At 34.0% G+C, this 14,864-nt stretch overlaps 1 protein-coding gene across 6 annotated transcripts; it reads left to right on the top strand.

The window, feature by feature from the left end:
* The first annotated feature begins 219 nt into the window (after positions 1-219).
* Positions 220-14,751, top strand: bbc (choline/ethanolaminephosphotransferase 1 bbc). Of its 6 annotated transcripts, none has more exons than XM_066397906.1 (8): positions 220-479; positions 562-796; positions 856-1,096; positions 1,666-1,824; positions 1,932-2,063; positions 8,320-8,478; positions 9,011-9,136; positions 9,198-10,523. In XM_066397906.1, exons 2-8 carry the CDS (start codon positions 570-572, stop codon positions 9,399-9,401), a joined length of 1,248 nt encoding a protein of 415 aa, XP_066254003.1. In that variant the 5' UTR covers positions 220-479; positions 562-569; the 3' UTR covers positions 9,402-10,523. The 6 variants fall into 6 exon arrangements, with proteins under 6 accessions (XP_066254003.1, XP_066254002.1, XP_066254001.1 ...); XM_066397905.1 differs by lacking the exon at positions 220-479 and adding an exon at positions 14,634-14,751 and having other exon boundaries at positions 522-796; positions 9,198-9,342; XM_066397904.1 differs by lacking the exon at positions 220-479 and having other exon boundaries at positions 522-796; positions 9,198-9,342; positions 9,879-10,523.
* Positions 14,752-14,864: the final 113 nt, after the last annotated feature.

Here is a 14,864-nt window from a genome sequence, read left to right as displayed (position 1 = left end):
GCCAAAATATTGGTGATAATAATTTCAATTTCGCGCTTTGAACCAAAACTGCTGCTTTTACGTCTGTTGCGCCATCTAGTAGGCGGTAGTGTCTCCATCTAACTTTTCATTGAAGGAACCTATATTGAAATGTCTGATTCATTTTAATAGAAAAACATGTGTTTTTGACAAGCTTGTAATTTTAACAATGACAAGCTGAGTTGGAATCGGATGATCGTGATGTCGTGATCGTCAAGTGTTTTGTTGTTGCCAGTTTGGTTGTCATGCTTCTTCTCGAATTTTATGAAAAAAATAGTAAAGAGAAAGTTAAAGTACTTGGGGAAAGTGCAGTCTCGTCTTGTTTTTAATTTAAGAGCTTTGCCGGAAAATGTTCATATCTTTCACCTTGCCACATTAAAATTTCTATCCGGCAGGCCATATTAAGCCTCAATATACGTCCCCTCTCCTCAAATGTGCGGTTAGAACCGTATTATTTTAAGGTAAATAAAATCCAATTTAATCCTTTATTAATATTAATAGTCAGAACTGCGACTTATATGTTGATTACTCCCATCAATCCAGCATTACAAATGCAGTATCACAATATGAAGATATTCAAGCAACAAATCTTGTCTGAATCTCAGTTACGAAAGTTAGGAGAGCATCAATACTCTTGTCAAAGTGTTAGCATTTGTGATAAGATTTTACAACCCTATTGGAATTGGTTGGTCTTGAGAGTTCCAATATGGTTTGCCCCCAATTTGCTTACCATCATGGGTCTTTTGGTCAATATTATTACTGCTTTAATACTAGTTGCGTAAGTCACTCTCATGTTATTCCAAACTGCAAATAATAAATACATATTTTTTGGAGCAGATATTCTGCTGATGCTCGACAAGAACCCCCTAGATGGGCTTGTGCTCTATGTGCTTTAGGATTATTCATGTATCAAAGCTTGGATGCTATTGATGGCAAACAAGCTCGCCGAACAGGCAGTGCCAATCCTTTGGGAGAATTATTTGATCATGGATGTGACTCCTTGTCCACAGTCTTTGTAGCCATATCAGCATGCACAGCTATCCAATTGGGGACTTATCCTTCATGGATGTTTTTTCAGGTAAATTCATTGTCTTATTTGTATTGGTTTCAGTGGCAGAGACAGGAGCAGAAATGCTACTATGTTTTTTGCAGTAGTTATAAAAATTTCCACCTTAGAAGGGTAACACCCACAGAAAATTTGCATTTATAATCACATCAAAAATTAGGGTTTACTGCATAGTTTTTTTAGAGATGATAATTAAAGAAAACATATTAGAATTATTTTATAATCTAGTTCATCACTGGATTAAACATCCTTTAAATTGGGAAATGTTCAAACAGAATTAGGCATTTTTCTTACTTTCTCTCTAATTTTTCATTCACTTTTAAAATTTTTCAGGGAATATATGCAAATTTTCTGACAATTTTTCCCCATATCCAGCTCTTGAATTTCCAAAAACATTCAGGGATTTTTTTTAACCATTTTGTAAATCTTGATCATAAAACCTAGCCTCTTCCATTAAAATTTTTCTCCTTAAGAAGACACTAAATATTCAATTTTTTGACTTATATTGTTTATTTTTCAAATTAATAAGTATTGTATAATGTGTCTTTAGAAGAAAGTTACTTATGAACTGGTGTTTTTAGTGTTTCTGTGCAATGTCCCTATTTTATTGCGCTCATTGGCAAACCTATGTGTCTGGGACTTTGCGTTTTGGAAAAGTGGATGTAACTGAAGCTCAAATGACTATCATGGGAATATTACTTATATCAGCTATTTTTGGCCCCAGCATTTGGTCTGTTAAGGTAAGAATTATAAATCTTTAGCCTATATTCACTTAATTTATTTTCAAATCTTTAAAGAACTATTATTTCCATATTTTTGAACAAACTTATGGATAGGAGTATATTAGTTTTTTAGCGGCACATTTATACTCTGGTACTTAGTGCCATTGAGTACCTTCATTTGCGGAGGGTGGGCCCTTTACAGAACAGTAGTCATTATATTTACTGGTGGAGTAGGAAAAAACGGATCCACTGTGGCAGTAAGTTGGCAGGAAACAGTGATTTCTTATTGCAGAGCATGGGCTGGGCGCTAACACATTATCTCTTTTGTGGTTGTTTCATTTAAATTCAAGTATCCTGGGTAAATGTGGTTCATTAATGGGATTTTTTGTTCTGTTATAAAGCCAGACTTCAAACCAATTTACATTAATACTTCCCTTTTAGTACTACGTGTAGGTCAGGCAAAGGGATATCAATATTGAGATTTTATTGATTTTTAGAATTGTTTTGTGTTTCCTACTAATTCAACTCTTTTTAAAATACTTTATAAGACAGTATCAATCCTTGTTTCGTGGCTAAACATCACGTTTTGATTATCTTTTTTTGGTGAAGGGATGAAAAAATTTATTGGAGCAATGGCAATATTCATTGGACATATCTATAGCAAAAAATAACTTGTGAGGAAAAACCCATTATTTCAGATTATAATATTATTCTTTACCTAGCAAGACTGAAAGTAGTAGGTCATGTATATCCATTTTTTCGACAGGGTGTGTCATTTTAGAGTATAATAAATTAATAATAATTTATTGTTCATAAAAATTTCAATATTTGTATGTCAAAATATGATGCTAAACTGTAATGAATTGAGGTTTAAATGAAAATGACTGTCATATTCTAGGAAAACTAGAAAAAGGTAATGGTAAGTTCACAAAGGAATAGAAACGTACTGAACAATTCGGTGACACGTGTATTTAAATTATGGTTTCATCAGGTATTTGCGCGTCCAAAGTAAGTGTACATACATCATGCTGCGATTGTCTAAAACATACACACATAAGGGTATAGTTTGGAAAGGATGGAAGCAAAAAAAAATCTAACAGTTCCAAAAGAAAATATGCCACGTCGCAAAGTCATTCTTCAGTGAAAAATAATCTTTCGTTCGATTTGGCCACGGCTCGTCCTCTGGAAGAGAAATAACCAGCTGAAACACCAGGCTGTGAATGTTCATAGTTATCTCCCTATAATAACAATAATACTATTAAAAATGCAAATAGCTTTTACTCGCTGTTAAGAGTTTAATATACCCATTGAATCGAATTACCTAAGTCGCTAGGGGTAAATAGCAACATAGACCAGACTGTGGATATTTAACCTACTGATAGAGTTGACCTCTAGATTTCAACTTTAATCCGTCCTTAAGTGATACAGTCGCCAGTGTTAACATCAAATCAAGAAAGCTCTTTGCTGCAATACGCCCCGAATTAGCCTGAAACAAGAATTATCAGCGATGTTTTTTGCAAATGCAGTTTTCAGATTTTTTCACACTTTTTCATTTTACATTTCTGAGTGTACTTTGCTCACTCATTTCGACTGTTTGAAGTGCTCAATTCCAACTTTCTTGTAGATCAAGTAACGAAGAAATTAATGAACACATAAAAAATTTATATTTATTCAATTTTGAAAGTCAAGAATGCCGAAAAGAGTGATAGAAAACTCTAATTTTGTTGCCAGAAAATATATACAGAGAACCGGAATTTTTGACTTAGGATTCTTAAATATTTCTGAACGAGAAAACTAATGTAAAGAAGAAATATTCGAGTAAACTATAGTCTTATAACTCGGCTTTCTTCAATTTATATAACCTACAGTCGAACGAAATGTAAAGAAAGAAGTCTGCAATGCCCAAAATTTACTAAGATTCCCCTATTTTTAGTATACATCATATTTTGGGCATTATAAACCTCACAAAAATATCGGTATTTATATACGTATCTAGTCGTTTATAAACGAAATTTTCCTTATTCTATCATCAAACTCTGCATTACTAGGCCTTATTATTGCGAAACATCATTTTAAATCCAATACTTTCTTAGGTTTTCGACCTGTCATGAACAAAACGTTTTTGTTCAATATTTCCTGTTGGTTTTGTATATATTCTAGGGGATTTTTGCGGTCGATTGCAAAAAGGAGGATATGGAAAAACGGATTAAATGTTGCTGTAAGAAGAACCATTTTTACTGTTTTTTATTGCAGTTTTAATTAACAGTTCGGCATTTTTGTTTGCTTATGCTTATGCTACTATTGCTGCAAAATTGCAGCCGGAAACAGAATTTAGTTTACTACAACCAGTCTGCGTCTGTAATAAAATCATTGTCATAGTTTAAATATTATACAATCCAATGTCACGTGCGACGTTTACCCTATAAAATCCAAATTAACTTTGATTTTAGGAGATTACTGTTAACATTACAGTAAAATCCGTTTTTTTATCACAGTTGATCCATAAATACACATACTGCCTAAACCTCTACCGTAGATAAGAGCCATATAAAATGGGGGGGGGTTAATCCTTTAAGCCTTATTTTTACAACTAAATGAGCCGTGCTTAAATCTAAACCACTTGCGCGTTTTATTTTCATATGAAGATTCCCACCCTGGACGTCGAGGTAAAGCTCATACCCATCGCCATCGCATGTGCAGTCGCACTAATTTTGGCTCAGGCCAATGTCACTGTCATTCTGGCAGGGGGAGTCGGCAAAAACGGATCTACAGTGGCGGTGAGAAAGACGTTGTAGATGTAGATGTTCCATAAATGATGTAGAACTGCCACCTTATTGCAATAAATTACATGTTTAAAAATTCTCGGTAATGCTATTCCAACTTATTAAAAATCTTTATTAGCCATGGAAAGTAAATGTTTTTCCCCGGTATAAATAGTGGGCCCGTATAAAAATGTATGTTCGTTAAATTTCTGATGTGTCTCATATGTGGTCTCATTTGGTGTCGTATTATGTAAGCTGTAGTTTCATGCGTCCAAAATCCGATGTCCTAAAACCTTTTCTAGATAAAGGAAAAAAGTAAATTTTAAATACATGGCAATTCGTTTGGGTCTAAAATGTCTAAAGGAGAGAAAGTACATACATATAAACATAGGCAATAACTGTGATCGGAGAGCATCATTAGCCCTTGGATACATTTGGCACTGCATTGCCGATCATTTTCGAGCAATGTCGTCCCATAAAGGGTTCTCTTCGGACATGACAAATGCCTAGCATCAAAGCCAAATAGTTATGATAAGTCAATTTATGGGACGTCGGATATCAGACACATAAGACTTCGGCGTTATACGAAGGATAAATGTATTCTTTCTATGCCGAGCTCGATTTTTGATAAGCTGAAATATCGTATGCAGTCGAAATAGGTCTTAACTGGCGAATCCAAAGTATTGCCACGCAATGAAATGAAGACAAAATTGAAAAATGAAAGTAATCACCAGTTAAGAGTACCTTTGACTCTTTCTTCCTCAAATGCTCTGCTACAGTGGCAGTTCTAAAGGTAACGAAATAGCTATTTTTGGGGTTTTTGAACACGCGCAGCTGGGAGCAACAATACTAACTGGGTATAGGTATATCATTAACACAATAACAAAATATTGAGCCTTCCATTAATAATCATTGTCAGTGTCTTATAATGCGCAGTTTAAATTGTTCATAAACATACAAAAAAGCAGTTATGAAAATAAAACTAGCAATGTGCCCCACTTGAAAATATCTATTTTCAACATTTATTATGTATATGAGTAGAAAAGAATTGCTCTATAGTCAACCCGTCTTTTCAAGCAACAGTTGTATGCCCTAATTTTGTGTATGCATGAACAATTTAGTCTAATAGAAGAAATAGCATGTGCAACTTCAGCTTTAGTAGCAGTAGATTAGATCAATTGTAACTTGCTTGGTTGTAATTTGATGAACTGCTAAATTGCAATGGGCTTGTAACATATCTGTGAAGGCTCTGTATTTGCATCTAAAGAGGTAAAAGGGTTGTGAAATACTTTATAGCAGCTTTTCTCCTGTTTATCACCCACCGACTGGAGGAACTTAAGCTTGTCCTTAGTTCCTTAAGTGTATGCTGCTAACATTCTTTTGGAGCTCATGTAAACTTGAGAAAATATCTCCCTTCGATCAGTACGGAGCAGCCCTTTAGTGTTAAGAAGTAAAATATTTCCGTAAAATATATACTTACATATTTCCATACTAAATCAATAATTTGGGAAAAAAAGATATTATAAAATGCTTTCCTAAGACGATGATTTCTGCCAGGTAAACTTGACAAAAGAAATCAGCTTTAGTGGTTCAACATATTTTATATTTTATATATTGAACAATGAAAGCTTATTTCTTTTTATTTATCTGGCAGAAATCATTTTCTCGAGAAAGTTACAAAAATTTCGATTTTTCAACCCTAAAGGTTTTACCAAGTTCTTTTATTACAAATTTCTGACTAAATTGGAAATAAATGCTTGCCATTGTTTTGTTACCATGTAGAGATCTGAGCTCGAACCTACACTTCAGTAATTTAGCCATCAGGGTCAAAAATGTTGTGAGGTTCAGCAGCATTCTCCAAATTCACCGCTGAAAGTCACCGCAATATTTTAATGTCTTGACTTTTTCAAACTTTAGTTAAGAATTAACATTATTTTGTCGATTAAGCCAGCAGTATTATATGTATATAGAAATACCTACTTCCCATGGAACCGAAATAATTGGTTGGTCAAATATGGCTGGTAAATTTACATGAACTTATCGGGTAAAATTATTGCAGTTCTCCGAATTTAAAGGAGACGTAAAGTTTTTTTAGCTTGGACGTATCCGCTTACAATTGGCTCATTGGTCGTGTCCTATGGTCAATGCTGCTGCTTAACTTACCGGCATTGTAGTAATTTGGACAGGGCGATAATTTCCATAAAAATGAAAAAATAGAAGTATAGAGCAGTGATAAGTTTATTGATTTCCATACAGTTGTCTCACTTTAGTTCGGAAAATACAATTATCAATTTCTTGCAAAAAATAGGTCACTTAAAAATAAATTGGTCTGTTATTAAAGGCAAATTAAAAGTAATTCAAGTATCAGTTATATTCATTCAATTCAACTTAAATATTCAATTAATTACACCTTAATAATTTAATTACATTCGAATTATTAAATTACTGTAAAAATAATTCGGTTGCACGATTTGTAATTGAATTACTTAGATAACTCCATACTAGATGTTACATTTTTATATTACTAGTTACTAAATACTCTTATTTCTTAGGGTTCCATGTGATGTAAAAATTAATTTCAACAATTCTCTTCAGCTTTGTACTTTTTATGCAACCTTAGACAAATTCGATATAACTATATTTAAGTACAGTATGCGCCCAGCTGAACAAGGTAGGGAATAACTAGAATTATGAGCTCTGGAAGTATTATCAAGAGATTATTGCACCAATGGTACCTGACGCGAGTTTATCTTTAAATCAAGGTTAATTTTCGAAAAATTACTTGACAAATTTGATCAATAAACTGTATTTGAAGGTAAACTTTTATAAGTTTATTGGTGCAAAGTATCTACAAATGTTATGCCGCTGGACCTTTTTATTAGGTTGAAGGCGATCCTCGCAACATACAGTTTACAAGCAGACTGCGTACCCTCGTTCAATTGCAGGTGTGTGCACTTGGACACTCACGTGTGTGGGAATTGAAAGTAGTTTTTTGTAATTGAAATATATCCGAAGGATTTGGATTATTTGTGGTAATTGAATTGCTGCTCAGTTATAAAAACTAATCACAATGAATCTTTTTTAACTCAATTACCGACAATTCTGATTTCGATAAAAATCAACTTCCAGGTAAACAGGTCACACAAAACAAGGCGATTTTGTCTACGGTATTCTAGATCATTTTGATGTGGCACTATTGCATAACTCAGTTGTTTACTAAAATTTATAATAAAGCGCCCTGATATTTCCCCTCTCTTTTACTTCCCACAACAACGGAAAAGTTCAGCTTCTTTGCACTAAAGAGACACTCTTAACGTTTGCTTGCCTTTTGCTTTAAAGTAAGACTTGCTGTGCTGTGTTAACAGGACTTCATTGAACAAAAGAACGGTACAAATTGTTAATTTAATAATTTTTTGTAGTTTTCCCAATCTCAGTCAAACACCAATCAAATTAAACTTTAGCTTATCGTTTAGGTATGAAATAACCATACAAAAATAACAGAAAATGTAAAGAGAACATTTCGTGAAACCAACACAAGTTTTAGTCGTCCATTGTAAATAATGAGAAAACATTTTAAAAAAATGCTACATTGGTTCAATTACCCCCAGTACAACAAAAGGTGAGTTGAAAAGTAAACCAGAACCAACTCCTGTTAACACAGTCACTAGCTTAGTCGACGTACGTGGTGTACTGCGATCATCTGGGTTCGGGATATAGGTACCACGCAGAATTAAGAAAGAATCTCTTGCAGGGAACCAGCGTACTTTCTCCAATAATACCCATATTATTGGTCGTACTTCCAGCTTTTATTATCTACAAGAAGTCTGAACAAGAGATATATCAAAACCATCCAGTGCTGTATATTTTTGCCTTTGGATTGGTCGCAGCTAAAGTCACGAATAGATTGGTGGTAAGTTTAGGGAATTTGCCAACTTTGATTACCATTTTCACATACATGTTATTTTTGAATCAGGGTACATATCTTGAATGAGCAACACGGTCACAAGATTAAATTATTCTACAAGAATATGAGCATAGTTATACTTGAAAATTGCTCAATTCAAACGACTATATATTAAGTCCGTTTTAGACTACTCAATTTCTGGTATAAGGCGTTAAAGGAATTTTGAACTGCAAATTTTTCCAAAAACCACACTGTCGATGTACATCCAGATATTGTGTAGGGTCTCTGAAATTTGAGGTGTCACTGAGATCTCCGAAATCGTAAGAGATATTAAATAAAATTTCAGTGGTTTCTAGAATATCGAGGTATATCGATACCAACCCGAACTAACTTAAGGAAAACCATAATTTATGGCAAAACGTGGCCATATTACAATTTTTTACATCCTATGGTTGTTTCACTTTGACACTACCAAACTATTTTCATCAAATTGTTGTTACGATTGAGCTCAATTAAGAACAGATATTACCTATTTTAGGTGGCCCATATGACCAAAAGCGAAATGCAAATGTGGGACTACTCACTGATTGGTCCTGCAATGCTCTTTTTCAACCAGTATTTCAACACATTTTTCAATGAATATATTGTATTATGGTTAGCCTTGGTGAGTGTTTTCCGTCAATTTTATATCCACATACAACACTTTATTATTCTCTTCTCATCAGGTGTGGGTCACCTTAGATCTTGTAGTTTACTGTTGGCGAGTCTGTCACGAAATTTGTGCATTCTTGAGAGTGGAACTCTTCAAAATTCCATATCCAGGAGGGCCGCAAAAGGTGTACGAAGCACCTTCGACATCAGAAAAGAATGGTACGAAATCACATAGCAAAATTAAAACTCGAAGTAATTCTAGAAGCTCAAGGCTTTAATGAACGCCCTGTCTTAATTTATGTTTGAATTCTATAACTATGTATATCCGATGTTAACGATGTACAAGGTGATTCATTAACAATGAGAAATCTGAAAATTGGAAATACCACACCTCAAGTAGTGACCACTGGCGCAAACACGCGTTATACGAAGGTTGATAGTTTGGGAAATATACGGGGTGTTGAAAAAAGTTTCAATTCAATCAAATCGTATCTTAATCGCCGCTTAAGAACGCACCTTCGAAAATTTTCAAGCATACCGAGATAGACATTTTCACCATAATGGCAAAAAACGAACTTAAATTTTAACTTCCAACATCCAGTATTTCGGAAATTATCAACGTTCGGATAAGGCTTGTTTGCGAAAATTGTCATCATTTGACGTGTAGTGCATCTCCAGTTTCTGGATTTCTCATTGTTAATGATTCACCATGCATAGCTGTAACTTTCACGTAAAACAATGGAAGTACTTTACAGCGATACACCGCTCTAAAGATGGATCGGATGTTGCAGAGGGTACCCATTTTGTTTAACAAACGCTAAGGTGTATATTGGGTGTCTCTCTATAATCTTGGTTTTCCTAATGGGGTACGGTATTTCAGTTTTAAACCAGGAGCAGATCTGAAATAGGGCGACAAAAATAGGAAATGGGATGTACATTTTATTCTCTATGTTAAGAGGTATATTATTGGGTTTGAATAATTTTCTTTCATTGGAATGTTATATTGACTTACTGTGCCAAAATTGCCTATTATCACACTCATTTTTCATTGTCTATTCACATAACCTAAGACAGTGATTGGTGGTTTAATTGCCTTTATTTATTGATAATAATATACTATAGCTCGCTAACAATTAAGTTTTCGCCTTGAAAAGGAACGTTGTGATAGCTGATAGGTGGTTCGTAACATTCAAACGCACATTATTCATGAAGTGTATCATTCTCATCATCACAAACCAACAGAAGAAACAGTATATATTTATAAAACAAATCGTAGATGTATAAGTAAGACCTTGTTAAGTGTGATATACATACCTACGTAGAAATGCTTAAGAAAAATGTCACTTTAGGCGATGCTAGTTGTTATAAATGTACAGGTAGATATAAACATTTTCAGCTTAGATTTATTTATTTCTTTATCCCTTGCCGTCTAGAAATTTTCTTATGTGTAATTAGATTCGCTTGTTGCTCAATCACTTGCATAAAGTTACTCGTGTTTGAAATTTTATTTGACTCAAGCGAATAATTATAATAATAACGTTTCTTATCAGGACTTCGTAACTCACTACACTTCGTAATCAGTGAGAAAGAAAACATGGTATACTCATGCAATTACTTCAAAGATGAGGATGTGTTCAATGACGAAATGTAGACAAAATGGTGAAAACATCGATTTATATGCACAATATTGATTCCTCAGAGTTTAAGTTGGTCGATTACAGTCATGTTTTCTCATTTAACTTTTTTATTATTTTAACATTAACAATTGTGAAAGATGCGCAAAAAGAACAACGTGATTTGAGTTAATTAAAAATTAATATGATAGTCATTATTGGCTGCAACTTTTGGGCGTCGACATACGGCATTGGTGGAATTAAATTTTAGCTAACGGAAATTGGTATATTCGTCCACATTTCGATTATTTCGTCATTCAAAGACTGTTGGTTTGGGAATCTTGTAGTACGAATCCGACGTTCTACCTTTTCCCACAAACTACCCTTGAACAAGGCAAGATAGGTGTGTATATATGTATATACAGTGTGTCCCAGTTACGGACTTACCACCCTTGTAAAATCTTTATTTCTTGGCCGATTTTGACGTTTTTTTTTGTTAATTAGATATTCAAAATGGCCAAGAAATAAAAATTTAACAATGGTAGGATGTCCTTAACCTGGATACACTGCATATATATAAGGTGTCCCTGAAATGCCTGAACAACACCTGACCAAAAATTCCTGAATCAAAAAGAAGGCGTTGTAGGCAAATTTACTCATATCCAATTTTGCTTCGTTTTGCTGGTACAGAGCGCCAAAGTTATCAAATTAATATAATTTTTTCGAAATAATTGCTAAACACTGATCGATCGATTTTCACTAATTCTGGAAGTAAGAGTTGCTACATAAATTGGCGCGTTTTGACGTGAGCGGATCTTTTTTTAATGCATGGAAATATTAAAAATAGCGTGTGGTTCGTAAATAAAAGTTTGTATTTCTGTTACCCCCTGTACGAATGGCTATTTTTTTCTCTGCCACAAGTTCAGTTTATTTTGAAACTTTTTTGTCTTGTAAAACTTTCACCAGGCGTACTGGTTCTCTACAAAAAATTATTGACGATACCTTGGAATTCATCATTGTTGTGAAAACAATGTTAAAAAAATTGTGTTTTGCATTTTCTACACAACAATAAAATAAATATTCCGTACATCTGACATACCGATAGGGTTTATTATTGTTGTTGATCGGAGTTGAGTCTATTGCAAGTTGAATAATTTTTGATCTTTTAAAATACAACATTATTTTATCGCTGAAATAATGGACACGCTTCTAGTAGATGGATTCTGTGAAGGAAATGGACGTATGAGTGTCATAGTTTATCGCAACAAATGTCCAAATCGCAGAATTCCTCACAATCAAACTTTGGCGACTATTGAAAGGCAACTTAGAGAAACGGTAGTTTTAATCTAAATAATGTTAATCGAAGACGCCAGGGCCAAAAATTGAGGAGAAAAAAAATATGGTGCCATCCTAGTTGAGTGGTAGAATATCTATGAAAGTAGAAGGTACCAAAGAAACCCATTCCTAATCGAATTTCCAATAATTCCCAATATAAAAATAAATGATAAGATAATAATAATAGGGGTAGAATTATGTTAATATGGTTATTGCAAATATTGAAATAGTTGCCTGCCTAAGTCATATTAATAAAAATTACGAAGTCTGGATAATTTGATGAAGGAAGGGATGCCAATGCAAGATCGTGTCACAATGTTTACGGCTATGGTTCATATGAGAATTAAATTTATAAGCTCGCATATATTATTCAGCCCTCGAAGTTGTTAAGTTTTTACAGGCCGAGATTAAATGTTAAAGTTGATAGTGGCTTTATCTTTGTCATATACATATGAATATTAATTGTGAACATGGCGTATTTGATACAGTATGAAATTCTAAACTAGTATTGTTCTCGAAAAACCTCAGACTTCTTCTTTGATAATGTTCTTTTTGCAATGCGAAATGTATTTTTTATTCCATCGGAATATGTTTGCATAATAGAACTAGTGCCTTGCATTCGCAACTTTTTCCCTATTTTATTTAAATCTGGAAACATTGCATGTGACTTCCTATCGCGTATCGCTTCCAAGACCGATGGGCTGTACCTTAACAAAAGGCAGGTTGTAAATTTTTTGTACGTTTTCGTACCGATATCACTTCGTAGATGATTCATTCGAATGTTAGCGCGGCTATGAACAAGATGATCGTAATGCGTGCTGCACTAATAATCGGGATAATCAGGTTTTCCTTTATTCTAAAGACTCGTGAGGTGCGCCGTTAATATATTCATGACTTAGTGAGTGAAAGTGGGCGGGGTTTAAGTGTCGTTTCGTAAGTGAAAGTGGGCGGGATTTAAGGGTCGTTTCGTAAGTGAACGTGAATGTTGCTGAGGTAATTCTGGCCCACGCTTTTCGTGCTTAGGGGTGAGTTCTGATTGTTGTTTCTTGTGTTTCTCAGTTAAGTTTTGTCGGGTCAATGAAAACAAAGCAATTAGAATTTTAGTTGAAAGTCGAGATTATTTGCAATGTTGGCTCTTTTGAAAGGTACTTAGAACCATCTTTGATGTGGCCGAAGAATGATGTCGCAATTTGACCTGCTTTGAAGGTTTTTAAACTTTTTTGAGGAATTAGTATTGTTTTTTTTCGTGGTTCAGGTCTGAACTGTATACTCCTCTGCATCAAGTCGAAATTAATTCGAAACTAAACGTGTTGAGATTTTTTTTCAAAAAGTAGAATTGGATTTTTGCAGGAATCAATATTGATTTTTTTCTCAGGAGCTAATATTGAATTCTTTTTAGAAATTAATATTGAATTTTTCTCGGGAATTAACATTGAAGTTTTTTCAAGGATTATGTAATATTGAATTTATACGTCGCAGAATTTCGAACCATCAAACATTCGCGAGTATTGAAAGGCAACTTTTTTCATGTTTTCCTTCTAACTGAAGAACAATAATGAATTCCAAGGTAGCATAAATAATTTTTTTGTAGAGAAACTGTATGCTTGGCGAAAATTTTACAAGAAACAAAAAGTTTCAAAGTAAAGTGAGCTTGTGGCAGAGAAAAAAAAGTCCTTCAGACAGGGAGAAACAGAAATATATACTTTTATTTACGAACCACGCGCTATTTTTAATATTTTCACGCATTAAAGAAAGACCCGCCAACTTATGTAGTAACTCTTAACTCCAAAATTAGTGAACATCTATAAAAGACTGTCTGTAGCGGCAAAACGAACCAATGTTGGATATAAGTAAGTTTGCGAAGAACGCCTTATTTTTGGTCAAGCGTTATACAGACATTTTTGGGGCACTTTGTATATATGGACTTACTGCGTTTCACGAAAAATAGCTCTGTAGTAATACGCAACCCTCTCCATGATTAGCGCAACACACTTTGAACGAAATTTGCTAAATAGTTTCGCGGCTGGGCGTCTGCGGTATAATTTCATTTCGACCAATCTGCGATAATCAGCCTTTAGATGGGTTTCCAAAATCGAAAGTTCAGCAGTTATTCTTACAGCAGACATCCACCGATCTCTCTAGAAACTCTTTTGATTCTTATATCCATCCAAAATGTCGTTTTGCGAGACTCCTGATTTCGTGATAATTTTTACGTGCCCTTCTCTCATTGTAACACGTAGTTATTTTAGACATATTGTAAGTCAGCAAAAGAAACTGCTTTGAAATGGAAGTCACTCTCTTTCCTTTCAAAAAGGCATTCACCACCGTGTGTTTCAGTACCATCTAAATTAGCTTACCCGGCATATTTATTTCTGTAAAGGAAATGACGAATAAGCTGATTTAACATGTAAATTTACCCCAGTAACTTTACTTATTAGAACCTTAATTTGATTTTCCCACGTATTTACCTACTCACATGCTTATTGCCTGCACCCTCCAGAAAAATGATAGCTTAATTTTTGCAAAAATGATGCGATAACAGGTCTTGGTTACCTTTTTCAGATGAAGACCTAACGTCTGCCCTGCTTGTTTGTGAAGAGACGTAACAGCAGTTTTTTTTTCTTTAAATTAGAAAAATTGATTGTATTTTATTACTTTATAAATAAAAGAGATGTTGGGTGAAATCTTTCTGAGCCTCATTGTTAGAAACCTGCTAGTTCTTTTTCAAGAACTAATTTTCTGAAATCATTAAAGAAAATTTCGATTTTTTTCCAGAAGAATACTATTTTTTCT

This window comes from Euwallacea similis, chromosome 16 (assembly GCF_039881205.1).
Source record: "Euwallacea similis isolate ESF13 chromosome 16, ESF131.1, whole genome shotgun sequence".
Lineage (NCBI taxonomy): Eukaryota > Metazoa > Arthropoda > Insecta > Coleoptera > Curculionidae > Euwallacea > Euwallacea similis.
The sequence above is the reverse complement of the archived record's forward strand: the minus strand, read 5'-3'. Positions and strand labels throughout refer to the sequence as shown.